At 41.0% G+C, this 17,368-nt stretch overlaps 1 protein-coding gene across 2 annotated transcripts in view; it reads right to left on the bottom strand.

Moving 5' to 3' along the window:
* LOC130186607 (protein unc-13 homolog B-like) overlaps positions 1-17,368 on the bottom strand; it is a 67,049-nt gene that overhangs the window by 33,362 nt on the left and 16,319 nt on the right. For both annotated transcript variants that reach the window (XM_056403819.1, XM_056403820.1), the window contains exons 4-8: positions 15,681-15,798; positions 15,233-15,356; positions 12,733-12,806; positions 12,339-12,396; positions 10,501-10,714 (exon numbers count right to left, since the gene is read on the bottom strand). In XM_056403819.1, the coding sequence (XP_056259794.1) occupies positions 10,501-10,714; positions 12,339-12,396; positions 12,733-12,806; positions 15,233-15,356; positions 15,681-15,798 (588 nt within the window). The remainder of the gene's footprint in view (positions 1-10,500; positions 10,715-12,338; positions 12,397-12,732; positions 12,807-15,232; positions 15,357-15,680; positions 15,799-17,368) is intronic.

Raw genomic sequence — 17,368 nt, 5'->3', positions numbered from 1 at the left:
GTGGTGCTGTATCTTGACTTGACTGACCACTCACAAGCTCTGGTTTTGCAGGTTGTTGTGCCGGTGCACATACTTCAGAAACTTCAGATTGAATATCTATAGCTAAAGCAGTTGGCTTGTCAACATCTTGGCATTTAGCTTCTTCAGTAGCATTGCCATCAGTTTTGTTCAAGCTTACCTCAAGACTCTGGGTTGTGTAATTAGGTTGCTGTACTGTTTCTACCTGCTCTTTGCTTTTGGTAGCAGTATCAATTACAGAGATTTCAGGACCAGCTGGAGCTGTAGCAGTTTTACCGTCATCAGTGGGTTTTGGTAGAACAGTTACATCTGAGGTAGTGTTGGTAGGAGCTGTAGTTTCCTTATCATCATTAGATGTTGGTACAGCTGTTGCAGTGGGTGTTGCAGGTGGAGCAGATCCTCCAAACAATGAAAGCAAACTTTTACCAGGCATCTCATTAGGAACAGAAGCTGCAGAAGCTGAAGCTGTACCAGTCTGTACAGTTGCTGTTTGAGAAGATGAGCCCCCCAAAATGCCTCCCAATATAGAGCTACCACTTTGGGGTGTTGAAGTTTGGGTGGCAGCCCCACCAAACATTCCACTAAAGGCCCCAGTAGCTTGAGATGCTGTAGTTGAAGCTGCAGATCCTCCAAAAAACCCTCCCAAAATAGATCCCCCAGTCTGAGATCCAACAGTCTGTGGAGCAGTTCCACTAAATAAGCCTCCAAGTAAGGATGCCCCTGCCTGAGGTCCTCCTGTCTGAGGAGCAGAGCCTCCAGTCTTAGTGGGACCAACTTGAGGAGCAGCCTGATGTGCAGACCCTCCAAACAGACCACCTAGTATAGATCCTCCTGTTTGAGAAGCTGGTGTTTGAGGTGAAGAGCCTCCAAACATTGCCCCTAATAGAGAACTTCCAGGCTGCGCAGAGGGCTGGGGAGTAGAACCTCCAAACACAGAGAACAAACCTTTGGCTGGTGGGTCCTTGGGGCCTGATGATCCAGGTGCAGACCCTGGTGCAGTAGGTGAAGGGCCTGTTTGTCTAGCACTTGGCTCAGTACTGGGCCCAGAAAATAATGAAAGTAAACCTTTTCCTGGACCATCTGACATGAATCCAGCTTGTAAGGAAGGAGTCTGTGGGCCAGATCCACTTATCATGGACAACAGACCAGAGCCTACTGGTTCCTTAGGGGGAGCAGGATCCTGTGATGCACTTTCTGTGCTTGATTCCTTTTGCACAGTGATACATTCAGAATCTGGTTGCTCAGATGCAATACCAGTGTCTTTAATTGTGGTATCCACTTTAATAGAATTTGTGGTATCTACAGTAATATCTGTGGATAGGCTAGCATGCACTTCACTAGAGTTAGTACTAGCATTGCTCCTTGAGAGTTCACTTGATGTTTGACTGATAGTTGCTGACACTGGCACATGGCTACTGGAAACAGATGGCATTTGGGAAGAACCATGTTGTAAATGAATAGTTGATGGCTCTTTGGCAGTAGTATCAATAGTAGATGATGAATTAGGAGTTTGTTGTGGAGATGTCATAACATCATTAAAAACAGAGAGTATACTCTTTGCAGGTTCTTTGGGTGCTGCAGTCCCTGACGCTGAAGACATATTTGCACTTCCACCAGCTCCTGGTGTTTGAGGACTACTGGGGCTGCCAAACATGGACAACAAACCTTTTCTTGGACTTTCAGTAGAGGTAGACAAGCCGCCCAAAATTCCCCCAAGAACAGAGGTGGCTGGCTGCCCTTGTGTCTGAGGTTGTGCTTGTGGTTTAGATTGTGTCTGAGGTACACTTTGTTGAGTTTGTGATTGAGCTACTCGTTGTTGAGATGACTTTGTTGGTGGCTGGGGTTGTGGAGGACTGGGTTCACTAAACATTGAAAACAGTCCCTTCATTGGGCTATCGGTTGAACTTGATGACCCAGGCAGGATTCCCCCTAGAATAGATCCTGTTTGGGCTGGAGACTGTTGGGTGCTAGGACCACCAAACATCGAAAGAAATCCTGTAGATGGGGGGTCTTTTGGAGGAACAGTTCCCTGTTGAGGAGTCTCAGCAGTAGGCTTGGTTTGAGTAGGAGGCTGCGAAGGACTTGATCCTCCAAACATTGTTAATAAACTTTTACCAAGAGATTCCTGTTGGGGAGGTTGTGGAGTTGCACTTGGAGGATGTTGTTGAGGCCCTGTTTTAGGTGCAGCCTGTGGAGGATTTGGTCCACTAAATATTGATAATATACTTTTACCAAGAGATTCTTCTTGTGGAGCTGTAGCTGATGCAGGTCTTTCTGGTGTGAGCCCAGATTGAGCACCTGCTGTTGCTCCTGTCAGCATTTCCCCAATTGAAAATCCAAATAGTCCACCAGATGGTTTAGTTCCTGCTTCCTGTTTTGCTTCCCCTGTAGGTGGCATAGTTTCTGATCGACTTGTAGAAGGGCCTGTGGAAGAATTGGGAGGAAATACTTGGGATATACTTTTGTTTGGGGGTTGGGTCTGCGGCCGAGAGGTACCACTTCGGTCCATTGTTTGTTGTCTCTGTATACCCTTAGGTTTAGATGCTGATGTCAGTGAACCCTCTGTAACACTAGGTTTCATTTGCTGTTTTTGTGGTGGAGAAGACTCAGTACTAAACAGGCTGCCAATTGATCCAAACAGATTTGACACTCCTGTAGCCTCTTTATTTGTAGGAACACTGTCTGGTAAGGAAGCGGTGCTGCCAGTTTTGCTCTGCTGACTAGGAGATATGTGAGAAGATGTCTGAGAATCTGGCTTGGTTTCCTCTATACCTACTGTAGATTTTAGGAAGTTCATGAAGCCTGCCTGTGGTTGTTCAGATGGTTTCTCCAATGGTATATCCACCGGTTTATCAGTTGCAAGCTCTTTAGGTAGTTCAGGTTTAATAAGAGATTCTTTTGATCCTGAAGGCACTGTGACATTGGGCTGTGTTGGTGGGGCTGCTTGTTGTACCATGGTGGTCTGACGTGAAAGTCTAGGTTTCTGTGAAGTTGTATTTGATTGTGTTGAGGGCGGAGTCACTTGAGCAGTTGTTGGTACTGTTGGCAAAATTCTTCCCCGTGTGGTAGTTGGCTTCTCCGTTTGTTGTTTAACAATTTCTGACTGAGTCACAACAGCAGTAGCTTCTTCTTTAATGATCTTCGACTTCAGACTTTGGAAACCTGATGAAAGAAGGTTCTTAGGATGTTTGTCAGGAGCTTGATCACTGGGGGATGTGCTAGTTTTGTCCAATTCCACTTGTGATGTTTTGCCAACAAAAGAGGATATAAGAGAAGAAATCTTTCTGACTTGACGATTAGGTTGTTGTTCTCCTGGGGCCACTCTCTTTCTCCATTCTTCCTCTGATACATCATCTGCATGCTTCACTGTAACCCCGGTGGATGAACGCCGGCGTTGGCTGGGTTGGTAACAGTTATGAAGTAGCTGCTGATTAGAATTTATGTTAGGAGTAGAGTTCAGGGAAACAGCAACTTTTTGAGCAAGAAATGTCTTCATTTCCTGGCTACTCCAGTAAGGGCCAATATGGTCTTTATTACGACAAGAAAGGTCAATAACATCTTGGCACTGGTCTTGATAGACATTACTGGTCTGTCTCGGATCCATCCTGACTTTGTTTAATCTGTAAGATGTGAAGTCTAGTCCCTGTTGCCCTTGTGAAAGAAATGAATTTTCAAACATCTGAGAGAATTGCTCAAGATTTAGATTCATTATCTGATTTCCTTTTCTGTAGGCAGCAGACAAATCTAGGGGGGCATTAAGAAGTTGAGAGTCACTGTGATCTTGACCAGGAAGCCAAAGAAGTTCATCTTCATTGTAAAGTGGAATTTTAAAGCCACAGACTAAAACCATTTCATTGTGCAGCCAACCACTGGGAAGACTATCTAGTTTCTGTGCATTTCCCCAAGACTCACCTTCTGGGGCACAAGCATACACATATTCACCCGCTGTATCTGTAAGCAAGGCATAAATGTACTCATGATCAGTGTAAACAAAGTAGCCACAGTCACCATCATCTGCTGGCCACCACATTCCTTGCTCTAAAAGTGCAAGCCATTGCTGATACCATTCAGTGTCTTCGAGGTAAAGGGAATCTTCTGTCTCAGTATTGGCATTTGGAGGACAGCCTGAATCTATTGGTCGGCTCAGATTAAACTGACTCTCATGGATCATGCCATCAGTATGATAGTTTTGTAGGACTTCAGTATCCATTCCATAATGCCAGTTAGCCGAATAAGACAAACTTGGTGCAGTCTCCTCATAATAGCCTTCATGATATGAAATCCCATTCAAGCTGTAAGTGCTACCATCATTAAATGAGTTGCATTTCCCAAACTTTGCAGCACTATGTTTAGTAGTTAAGTTCAATGCACCCTCCTGATTAGGTGAATACTCTGCATTTCCCAAGTCTTCATAACTGTTCCATAATTTCCTCTTGGGATATGGATCACCATTCCTGTGTCCATCAAACTCATATGGTCCAATTTGCCTTTCATTAGAAACAAAACCCTTCCATGTTGTAGGGGTATTAAATGGCTGATTGATATTTGAAAAGCTGCTGTGAAGAGCAGGTGCCTGTAATGATGCACCTTCACAGCTCTGGCTATAGCCTTGATCTTCTCCCTGAAACTGATAATTCAGTGACTCATTCTGAAACTGTTGCCATAGAGCACTTTCACGGATCCACTGGTTTTCATCATAAGAAGGACTTATTCCATAAGGGGACAACTGACCTTGGTAAACACTTTGCCTTGAAGTTCCATACAATGAGGGAGTGCTTCCGCTAATATACTGCGGCATGTTCATGATTGAAGAACTTGTATGGCTTTGTAAAAGGGAATTAATATTTCCTGTACTATAAGCCATTGGCTGAACTAACTGATGTGTCCCAGAATAATATAACTGGGATAAATTACCTGTGCTAATTGAGGAGTATGTTGCCCGATTCTGAAGTGATCTTGCAAAAGTAGCCGATGTTCTTAGGTCTAAACTCTCTGTATCAATTGAGACAGGTGGACTAATGAAAGCATGTCTGCTCTGTCCTGGATTGAGAGAAGCATGAACAACTTTTTGACAATTGTCTCTTCCAAAGTCTGAGGTAGTACTTTTTAATGTGCCTGAATGTAACTCTGTGAACATAGCTGATGATGTCTGTTGTTCTGTAATCTGACCTGATGTTTCAACGTTTTGTTTTTGAGTACATGTTTCCTCAGTTACATTTTTGCTGAATAGTCCAGATAAAAACCCTTGTTGGGCAGTTTGTGGAATCCTCTTCTCTATCTCTGCATGTTCTTGTGAGGATTCTTGTGTTACATTAGTGCGTGACTGTGTTTGCAGTGGGGTCTTCACTGTGACTGTACAATTATTTGCGTTCTGATGCAGTAATTGTGCAGTTGATGTCGGGCAGGTTGTGTCAGTGTTTTCAGATGATTTTGTTAACTTGTTGAATAGCCCTGAGAGCACTCCAGATTGACTTGTTGTCTCCTGCTGAGTCTGAGCAGTTTGGCTGCGTGGCACTTTAATTTGTTGTTCTGACTCATGGATGATTTCAGGCTGAGGTTGTTGAGCCATATTTTCAGAGGATTTAAATAATCCAGAGAGTATACCACTTGTTTGAGTTGTTTTTTGTGTTGAACTATTTTGTGGTTGATTTTGGACAGTAATAGGAATACTTCTTGCCTTTGTTTGCTCATGACTTGATTTACTAGAGGTAATTCCATGTGGCTGAGCTGATGGGTGCTGTTGTGTGTTTATGTTGTCTGCTGAAGCAAATTTAAAAAGACCAGATAAAAGACCACCTTGTTGGGATTGTGGCTTCTGGAGTGGAACTGTTTGTTGACGAGTAAAGCCTGGTTTACTAGTGTCCCTTTGGACAACTTCCTGACTTGGTGTTCTATTCCTGAGATGAGGCCCTCGGTCTGGACCTTGAGTATTCTGAGGGTTGAAACCCAGTTGACTATGTTTAACACCGCTTTGTTGGTGCTGAACAGTTTGGCTGCTTGAAATGTTCTCAGAGGATGTAAATTTAAGCAAGCCAGACAGCAGCCCCTGTTGTTGAGGTTGTGTTTGCTGAGTTGCATCTGAAGTCTGCTGCTTACCAGAGAAAATGCCATGCATATTCTTCTGTTTTTCAGCTTCAGATAGCTGAACGTTTTGTGGTATATTTTCTGTTGATGAAAACTTCAATAGCCCTGAGAGAAAGCCCCCCTTCGGGGGAGCTGAAGAAGTATGTGGTGGGGGAGGGTGATGAGGAATCTGTGGCGGATTACTGCTCCTGGGTGGTTGATTGTTATGGGCAGCCTGCTGAGGTGAACTGTCAGATAGGTCACTGGTAGAGCCAAATTTAAGAAGTCCAGATAGCAGTCCTCCTTGTTTTGGTTGATTAGAGCCCATATGAGAGATGTCCTCTGTCGAGCTCCCTTTAAGAAGACCTGTCAAAAAACTTTGTGATTGAGGCTGATTGGGAGCTTGATGCTGCATTCCATGATGAGCTGCTGTTGGGTTCTGATTTGATGTAGGTTGTGCATGTGAGACAGATGGCAATTTGCTGCTCTGAGATTGTGGATTACTGGTAATATTCTGGTTTGAACTGGGAGTAGAGGTAGGGTTAAAAATGCTGGAAAACCATCCTTTCTCAGTGCTTTCTGGTGGCACAGTGGAACTTTGTATAAAGGTGGAGGAGGTTGTTGAAGCTGAATCATGATATGATTGCACAGGATTCTGTGTGTTGGTGGAGGCACTTACATCCTCACTGGATGCAAACTTTAAAAAACCAGAGAAAATGCCTCCCTCTGCTTTTGGACGTTGCTGAGTGGAGACATTTTCAGAGGAGGGGAAAGGCTGTTTAGGGTTACTATTCAATGATGGGTCCTCCACTGGTTTCTCCAGTCGGGGATCCTCTGTGGTTCTAAACACTGGATAAACTGCCACAGGTGGAGGTCCCTGCGGTGGAACAGGGGCAGTAGATGTGATCAATGAACTTAATGACTTCTTCAAAGGGCTAAAGAATCCAGTGTTTGCTGATTGTGTTTGGCTGGTTGGCCTTGCTGCCCCCGAAACAGGCACATTTTCTTGTTTGTAAATCATTGGATTTTGTTTTCCATATGTATTTGCATCTTGATTTTGTCTCAAATGTTTCTCTTGTGATAAACTTAATTTTCCAAATTTCCCACCTCCTTCTGCTGTCATCGACTGTTTAGCTTGATGAACACATTTCTCATCCCATTGTGTATGGCCTTGAGAATACGTGGTTTCTGGTTCCTGTTCAGCTGAGTTCCCATTTACTCCTGCTGAAAAAAGCTTTAAAGGATTCAATTTCCCCAAGACGGAGTTTCCTGGAGCACTTTGAGGTTTGGTTTCAACCTCAAGTATATGTTCTTTCGTATTTGTTTGAGTTTGACTCCATGTGGGACCTTTTGCTTCTTGATTATGACCTTGTGTATTGGCATCACGTGGTGGCTGAGAAGACAAAGAACTGAAGGATTTTTCAGGATAAGTTTCTACTGGAGATACAACAGCTACAGGAGCTGAGCTATTTGATTTAGGAATAAAGGACAAGAGTTTTGTTAGCCCAGATTGTGACGATTGTGATGGTGCTTGTGGAGGTGGGACAGGCTGTTTAGGGCCTCCTCCCACTCTGTCAGTGAGAGAACTAAATAATGAGCTCATGGCATTTTTTACCCCTGAGACGCCTTGGTCAGAAGAAGTGTGCGATTGGGTTTCTACTCTTGGATCCTTTGATGAGCTATTTTGGTCATCTCCAAAAGAATCAGTTCTGTTGCTACCCAGAGACGATAGCCTAGATTTACTTGATTTAGGAAGGGAACCATACTTACTAATTTCCTCCTCTTTTTCAGCAAGGTATTCAGAAACTGTTTCAACAAGACACTGGAGCTCATCCATAGGGTCTACATATTCATCACTTGGTTCCTCTACAGGAGAGAGCATTGCCTCTGGAGTCCATCCTCCAATTTTAGCTTTTCCACACTTCTTCTCCCGGAGACCCTGAGAATTTTCGATGTGGCCCTCATATGAGAAAGAATACCTATCTTTGTGATGTCTTGCATTGCCTGGGTGAAAATGTTCTCCTACAAAGGCATCAATATCCTCTTCTGCTCCTATGGAGTAGTGCAGATCTTCAGAACTCTCTAAATCAAAATCAAAACGTGCCCCCATTCTTGCATCTTGTTCTTTTTTGTATGCCACATAATTCTCTAAAGTGTGGTCAAGCTCATTTTTAGCCCACATCCTCGTCTTGTAGAGAAGCCCATTCTTGTATGGCCTGAGGCATGATGTCAACTTCTCCTCTTCCTGCATCTCCACTACCTGCCGCATAAACAGCTCCCCCCTCTTCTCACGGAGCAGTGCAAGGTCAGAGGGAAAAGCCTCTTCTCTCATTTCGTCTGCCTCTGCACTAAGCAACCCTCCTGGGTTCCTTATCGTTTTCTTTCGCCGTCGATCAATAGTGTCATAGCCCTCAGGGTAGGTGGCAGGCAGAAAACCACTACGTTGAGTATTTTGACGGATAGGAGTATGTGATAGCTCAGGGTAGGGTCTTCCCATTCGAAGGATAACGTTGTCTTCCTCATCATCTAAGAAGTCACTCAGCTGAGGCTTGCCCTGCCCTTTGTATTTGTTTTCCCAATCTTCGACCCCCATGCCAGAATCTACAGGTATAATTCGGACCCTTCCTTTCTGGTTTAACAATCTAATTTAGGTTAGGAATTAAAGATTTAACGGGATGGGAAAGGATACAAGGAAAGAAAAGAAAAAGCAAACAAACAAGAAGAAAAATGCAAACAAAAACACAAGTTAAGCAGTACGATAAATGGAGAAATTAGGAACAATTTCATGCAAATGTAAAGACAATAATGCTCATCAGCTTAGTAATCACTTTTGTAGTAATTCTGCACACATATTCTTAATAAAGAGTCAAGGATATAATATATAGGTAATAAAACTCTATGTGTGTTCAAGTCTGAGAGTGCATGTGCCCCTATGTTTGCATGTGCCTCTGTGAATTTATATCTTTTTAAATTCCCACAGAAACAGTCATGCTTATCAGCACTTCAACACTCAGCCTGCAACAGCATTCAAGAAATGCATGCTAAATCACCACCATATGGCACACATTGAAAGTTTTTCATCACAAAAGAAATGCACGTGTATGTCACCGACCAGCTCCCTCCATGTGTGACAGAGGGATTCCCTCTGTGATATGGTTAAACCAAGTTCAGAGCCTTTGAAACTATCAGGAACTTGAACCAACACAACAGACCCAGACTCAAGACAAAAAGAAAATTGAACAATGAGCTTTTTCCTGGCTGTAATCCCATTTTTTTTCTGATCTAGAATTATCCGGATCAACTCCCTATCAGTCCACACAGGCAGATTTGCAGCAGTCTCACTGGTACACATGTATTCCATGGCAATCCACTCAAAAGACTCCATGCACCAAGACCATTTGCTTTATGGATGAAGCCCTCAAAACAGCTGTGTAGTGTTGATGATGATGATGATGATGATGATGATGATGATGATGATGATGATGATGATGATAATGATATTGATAATAATAATATAATAATAATCATAATAATAATAATAACAGTAATAAAAATAATAATAAAGATTTTTAATAGCAGTAGCTTAATGAATAATATTCTATTGAAAGTAAAATATTGTTGTTATTTTAATGTAAATATATAATTCTAGAAACAATCACCACACATACACACACACCTTTGGCCAGCTTAAACAAATAGTGTGTAGTGATGTGCAACTCAGTGGAGAACCACAATAATATGAATTAAAAAGCTAGAGAGTGGAATTAACTGCAGCACTAAGGCTGAGGATACAGGGTCTGATCCATTCTGCCTCTAGAGTACAGATCCCTCCTGGTCTACTGAAGCAGCTGAATGAACCACTAACTATGGCAAAAAAGGAAAGCTAGCCGACAGACAAAAAAAAGCACAAAGCTCCAACCATATTGGCTTCTGAGTCTGGCAAACTATCCAAAAGAAAAAAAAAACTGAATAATTATAATAATTTAAAATGACTATTTCTGTCACTGCAAATCTGAAAGTAGATGTAAAACAGGAGGAAAATTTTAAGTCTGTATGAGTAAGGAAATATATGAGTGAGTTTGAGTAAGCAACATTTGCTCTGTTTTTAAATTGGAGAAATAATAAAATAACACATAACGAGTTACCATTGAGGGTACAGTTGTTTATTTCTAAAGCAATCAGAACTACACCCCTGAAATAGTTCTTTCGTTTGTTGAGTTGATTATGTTAAATTTTTGCTGGCACTCTCTTTTGTCACCCTCATGTTTATATATGGGGATGGGTTAAACACTGGACAAATAAGGCCACTGTGTCGCATTGCACTAGATACCACAACTGTACCAAAAAAAAGCATATTGGCTCTAAAGTGACCGAGTGAGTGAAGGTGTGTATGGGTAACTGTGTGTTTACTCTGTCTACCTGCTTCCTCTCTGGTCTCTGTAGTCCAGGTCAAAACTGTGGACAGAGTCCGTGCAGGAGTCTGGGTGTTGCTGCAGCCGAGGCCCCATGGGGTACTGGTGCATGGAGGAGTTGGGCTGAGCCGTTGTGTGGTAACGTGGAGGCAGACTGTTACTAGTCTCACTGCGGTAGTCACTGTCCCGGTCATCTACAGCACTGTCCTGGTCATCTAGAGCTGCAACAGGATGAACTGAGTAAATTAAACTTACCTGAAACATCACTAAGTATGTTTCATACAACCAGCAAGCATTTAAAAATCCTTGATTATTATCAAACCCATGTGAAAGTGCAGCCTAGTTTAAATTTTGCCTATCTGGAAAGAAAAATGTTAAGAGCTGAAGAAATAGAAATAAACAAACTAGGAGTGGATGCCAGGTTAATAGGGAGGTTGAGAGAGCAAATGTCATGCAGTTTTAAAAGACTGTAGCCTTTATACACGCAAAATACTAAATGGATGATACTGAGTTATGTGTTCATCTGTGTTATCCTTTAGATTGATCTGTTGCATGTAATTGGGAACTTTCATTTTTTTCTAAGAGGACAGTGACAAAAATTGTACAGAAAAATTAAAGACAGTTGTTTTTGTACATTTATGTGCTGTTACACAAACATTACAAAAACCTCTTACAAATCTGATCTGTTAGAAGAAGAAATGCACCCAAATAAACTACTTTTTGAAAGTGACCTTGCCAACCCCGAGAGTGACCGTAGAAAATTTCTTTGAAGAGGTTGGCATCTGCTGGAGGGAGCAGCTGAGCTAGGGTTTTATCTTTTCAGAGCGATAAAGTGAGAGGGGGACAGATAAACTGATTCTGTTGATATCTCTTAGAGCAGAGTGGGAGGACAGTGAAATGTCAAGGTGATATATAAATATAGCTGAGCGAAGGCTGCCACCTACCAGTTTAGTGATGCAACTGCAATTTAAACTCTCAGATTTGACAAGGGCTTTTCTATAGGTATTACTAAACATATTCAAATGTTATTATAATCCTAACAAACACATTCTTAAAAAAAAGGTGCATGGAGCACAACTTCAGAAAAACATATCAGTGTTTTTGATGAATTTTCCTGACTCTTTGTTAGCTACTCTGTGTGGTAAATCACTCACATATGGACTTAATATACATGGGTTATGAAAATCATATGACATCAGCACAGAGCATAGATAACAGGAAAACAGCAGGACAGAAGGAAATTAAGTTAAAAAAAAGGTAAAGGGGGGTCCAGGAAAATAGTGAGGAAAACCAATGAGTGAAATAATGAGAATAAAATGCACGGAAACTTTATGTTTTACATGTTATTGGGTGTGGGGCATTAGGACATGCAGAGGGCACTGAGGATTGTCCAGGGGGGAAAATTTCATCAAAGTGTGTTTTACATACTCAGTGGGTCAGCCCATCCGAAATAGTTGCCTGGTGAAAGTGCAGATGTTACAAGTGAGAGGTACAATCAGAGGAGGTAGAGGGTGTGAAAACAAAAAGAAAGTGTCCCTGTGTTGGAATAGTGGGAAGACAAGGGAACCCTTATCAGTGGTTCTCAGAGTGGAAAACAAACTGTCACAACAGTGAGAAAAGATTTGACATGCATAACACGGCCTCTTTGTTAAGTTTGTAAAAATATTTACAGACTTAATCTGAGGTATATAATCTTCGTTTTCAATTCTGACTCAACTGTTACTAGATCTGGCAGTGCAACAGGGTCAAGAGAGTGGAAGGAAATAATAGCAAAGCCTGAGCGCTAAAAGGACGGATAATTGGCCCCATCTAGTGGCTGAGAGCAATATAGGCAGGCACACTCACAGCACTGGGATGCTGCAAATGGCAGTGGGCGACTCTGAACGTCATCCTGAATAGGGTACTACAAAGGGGGAGAGAGAGAAAATAGCATGTATCAAGTCTTTTTTTTCATGTCCTCATATTATTATTACCACAGTAATTTAATAGTCCCACTCCATCAGCATTAACATCAACAAAAATAAATATAGCAGTACGTCATTAGCAGTACTGCTAAGGTGAAGTAAACAGGAACATCTGTTATATTTAGACATCAAAACACAGAAAAAAAACTTGATTTGATTAAAAGAAAATGCAAACCAGCAGGACATAACTGTGTGTTATCATTACAATATATCAATGCACTGTTTTGCCTTCAAAAAAAAAAAAAATAGTAAAACCTCATCAAGTGGCTCTTTACCTCATCATGGATTCTCATGGTATTGATACGTTCCAGCTTGCCTGTCCAGTACTGTGCCTCATCATCTGGGATGTCTGGTACCAAAATATGCATAAAACATAGATGTGAACCTGTGTTTGACGTCTACATCCTGCTCCTTCTGACTTCAAGCGTCACATTCCAGGATGTTATCATAATACATTTATGCCCGTTTAATTTCTCATGAGCATCTCAGGAGCGGGGAAATAAAAATAGTTAACAATGGCCACAAACTGTTAAGGGAGGAGGATCACAAACGTCAAGAACATTTTAGTCAGAGCAGCAAGGAACGAATGTCCAAAGATGTTGCAGATGAATCTTGACGGTAACATAGCAAACACATTTTAAATGACGAGCTATAGTTTGAAAAGCAGAATAATTACACACATTAATGACATCACATTAACGAAACTACCAAATATGAAAAAAATTTAAATTAAAACCTTAAAAATACTAGCAGCCAGGAAAAAAGGTTGAATAAACATGTACATACGTGAATATAAATATATATGTTTATATGGGGGACAGCTGATACGAAATTGAATCAGAACAGGAGTGTTTTGTCCTCATTTTTTTCCTACTTAACCCTGCCTCTCTAACCATATGTATTACCTGAGACTAAATTACTATTCTCTATCACAGATCAGTTACTCTCCTCACACCGATCCCACTTTTCAGGGGGATTTGCGCTACACTGCAGACAGATGCACATTAAAGGCCACACATACAAAGGCCAGGGGCTTCAAAGACACACCGACCCACAGCTTTAATGAATGGCTGTGGTGCCACAGAGAGTCATGATGGCCTTCTGCAACTTTGAAAGGTCTCCTCTTAAAACAGAGAAACAGGCTGTCTCCCACTCAGCGGATGGACACCCTGCTTTAACTTTGATGCCGTTTGATCATAAGGTTTGAGCTGTGTATGCGGCGCTGGCGAAGGGGATACTGTAAGTACAACTGTGGTCAAGGACACAGAGAGCGAGAGGGCAATGTAGGACATTTTACTCGTGAATCTTGAAGAGCGTCGAATTAAATGAGATTCACTGCACGAAATGTCTCATACTGTTAATTATCAGTAGGACTTTTATTCAGAAATTCTTTTCATCATTTGAATCAGGCAGATTGGAGAAGGTTGGTTGTATGCAAAGGGACAGTAATAGTGACAAACCCACAAAGAGTTATCATCCAACTCTGTACTGCTGGCAAGCTTTTCGACCTATTTAGCGTCTTTTAGCTCATTTGTTTTGTTTTATGTCTCCTCTACTGTTTGATTCATTCTCATTTCTCTCATCCACCTAGTTTGCAGCAACAGAAAGCAGCTGTTTTCACCATAAAAGCTCTGATAAACCTACAGTATGCTACCTGCCTAGCTCCATCAGTAGACAGTCAAAGTTAGTGACTATGTAGTGAAGAAAATGAAACATTGAGCAGCTAAATTGTCAGATATTTTTCCCAGTTGAGAGTTAATGGAGCAAAAGAAGTCTGAAAATTTGATAAATTTTCATCATATGGTCAAAAGCACTACCTAAATAAATGCTAATGTTGCTGTTGGGTGCCTTAATAGATGAGTTCTTGTTAAAGTATCTCTATTTCATAAAGCAATGAAAAAACTAAAAAAAGAAAATCAATGCATGCAGCTTTGATTAAATACATATGCAAATGTTGCTTTGGAAAATTCCAGTTAGTTTTGACTGATGGACCAAAACTGTAGCAAAAAGCATTCCTAATGGTTCCTTAATCCTGTTGGCCGCAATGGAACAATCTGGAAAGACAAAATTATATTTACTGAACCTAAGTTAATAAAGGATGGTCTGCCGTTGATGAGTCAGTGCTCCCAATTTAGGCAGGACAGAAACAGGCACCTCATCCCCACTGCAACCAGATAGACGACATCAGACACTAAAACGAATATCTGTGACAAATATATAAGAGTTCCCTGTTTTCTAGCCATGAATTATTCAACATTCGTGTCCCTCACATCAAGCAATGAGATAATAGTATGGATGTTATGAGTTAACTTGATTCAGGAAGAATGTTGCGTCATACTCTGCTTGAGTAGACCATGTTCTTCATTCCTTATATTTTCTATTCAAGAGGAATCAGTGTTTGCATAAAGCAACAGAACACCAGGTTACACTACGTCATTGGTTTGTTAGTCAGTGCCCCAGGCTGGATAGTTTTTCCTGTGTATCTCAGAAACCTACTGCTGACATTTTAGCAGGAAGCATGCATGGCCTTTGTGTAACTTGGCGGAGCAAGGTTTGATTTGACCTCAGGTAACCTGAATCACTGATGTACTCCCTACATCACTTACTTGTAGTCACAGCAGGTACTTGAGATGACAGTGTTGCAAAACTTCTTACGTAAGCACCTGAACTTTTCAAAAGTGTGGTTACATATCGGATACTTGCCTCATTCTGGAAGTCCTAACATACAGCTAAAACACAAAGCGACTGGAAAAAAAAGGGATAGGCAACTCTCACCAAAAGGCAGCTCGAAGCGAGTATCCATCAGGACTCGATGGGGTGTTGGGTTCTTGGTGCCATATATCTCATCCGCCTTCATCAGAACCTCTGCATCCAGGAAAAGCCACTCACCTGAGCCCTCCTGCAATCAGATATGTATATACAGTAGGTATTTATCTAGGTAGACAAATTAATATTTTTTTGTGTCTACTTTTGTACCCACTTTATGCTATTATCATTAACTTAAATGGTAATACATTTCAGGTACTTTTATTAGTGTAACTGCAAAACCTTTTTCTATCTATTTCTGTCTATTTGTACTATATACAAGAAAATGCACAATTGAAATACTGTATCTTGTTACCAATCACTCAGTTTTGTCAATAGGGTTATTTAATTTTGAAAAGAATGCTTGCTTTATCTTTTTTCTGTATTATGTAATTTGTGTGTGGCGGCATATTCAAACCTCCTCTGATTGTCGGATACTCTTTAGGGGAATCCAGGCGGTCCCCACCATGGTGTCCCAGATGAGGCCTTTGTTCCACACCTCAACAATGAGGCCGAGGTCCAGCCGGTTGATCTCACTGAGAAAGAGAGCAAATAAAAAAGCATGTCAGGTATCAAGTAATGTCAAGCTTTAATAATAAAAGGTCCGTCCTGATAAAGAGCGTGGAGAATGCCAGCAGATAAAAGAGCGAAACAATAGCTACATAATTTGAGGCTTTGTTATCAGAATGAAAAAAAAAACAAAAAAAACAGAGAAAACTTTCCAATGTTATTCAATTCCAATTCACATTCAATGAAGCAGAAATTTCTACATAATTACTGCCAGGCCCTACCACTGGCTGATAACAAAGGCTACTTCCTCTTTTTGTTGTGTATTAGCTGTCATAATCCATTCCAGCCTTGTTTTGTCATTCAGCGTGCTTTACAAAGGGCTCAAAAACAGCTTGATGACAGCAGTAAAATGGCATATAAATTTGTGAAAGGAGCCGCGTGACAAGGGCATTTGCATATTCTCATCTGTGGCAGTTTGCAACTATCGACTGGACAAACAAAAGGAAGATGACAGAAAAGATAATCAAAGAGAACAGCTAATTGAGAGAAGTGCAGGGGAGGGCGCCGAGTATCTGCGGTGTCCAGGTGCAGAGATAAAGGATTTCTAAATCATCTGCTCACACAAAATGGCAGAGAATAAATAAATCTAGCAAGGTATTAAAAGCAAACTGTTGGAAATTTTAACTGAGTGACTTGTCTAGGATGTCATTTAGATTCTATTATCCAATCTCTTTAATTATTGCCTTTTTTAATTAAAACAAGACTACTTAATCCAGTTTTGTTCTCCAACTGACTGGAATGAACTTGCAAATGTCCATCTGAAAGTAAGCACTTGTCTCAACAAGATAAGGGGAGTCTCCTGATCAGTCCCGATCACTTGTTATTTCCACATCATTTTAAACCCCCTTCATGCAGTTCAGAAAAACACACAATCAAAACACAGTAGATGTAGATCAAAATGGAATTGAAACTATGGAAAACTTATTATAAAAACACAACATTTTTACTAACTTGTTTTTATGTTAATGTTTTTTAAATCCTTTCATCATGGCGATGGTTTTAGCCTATTACACACTGTATATACTTGTTGTCAGTGACAACCATTTTACCTAGTGTATCAAAAGCATACTGGTTAATCTCCTACCTTCTATTGCACTACCTGGCTCAGTACAGTGCTGTTTTTTTTTTTTTTAAATGTATATATTTCAGGTCCAAGTTATGTTAACATTAAAAGCACAACATCATCGTTTTGGGAAAAACACTTTCACTTTCTTTCTGAGACTTAGATGAGAAGATTGAGACCATTCTAATATCTGTACGCTAAATACTGGAAACTGGGAGAAAGAGCCGGCCTTCATGCTAAGCTAGGCTAACCAGCTGCTAGTGATAACTTCACATTCACCATCTTGAATCCTCTCATCCAACTCAAGAAAGCTAATATGTGTATTTCCCGAAATGTCTGACTATTCCTTTAATTTGAAACCGCTCTTCCTTGTTGATGCATTAACGTGCACACCATGCAAATACTAAGCTCTCGAAAACAACTTCATACAAAAGTAAAATGTAATCCAGACAAATGATGAGCAATCATGATAA

Source organism: Seriola aureovittata, chromosome 18, assembly GCF_021018895.1.
Source record: "Seriola aureovittata isolate HTS-2021-v1 ecotype China chromosome 18, ASM2101889v1, whole genome shotgun sequence".
NCBI lineage: Eukaryota > Metazoa > Chordata > Actinopteri > Carangiformes > Carangidae > Seriola > Seriola aureovittata.
The sequence above is the reverse complement of the archived record's forward strand: the minus strand, read 5'-3'. Positions and strand labels throughout refer to the sequence as shown.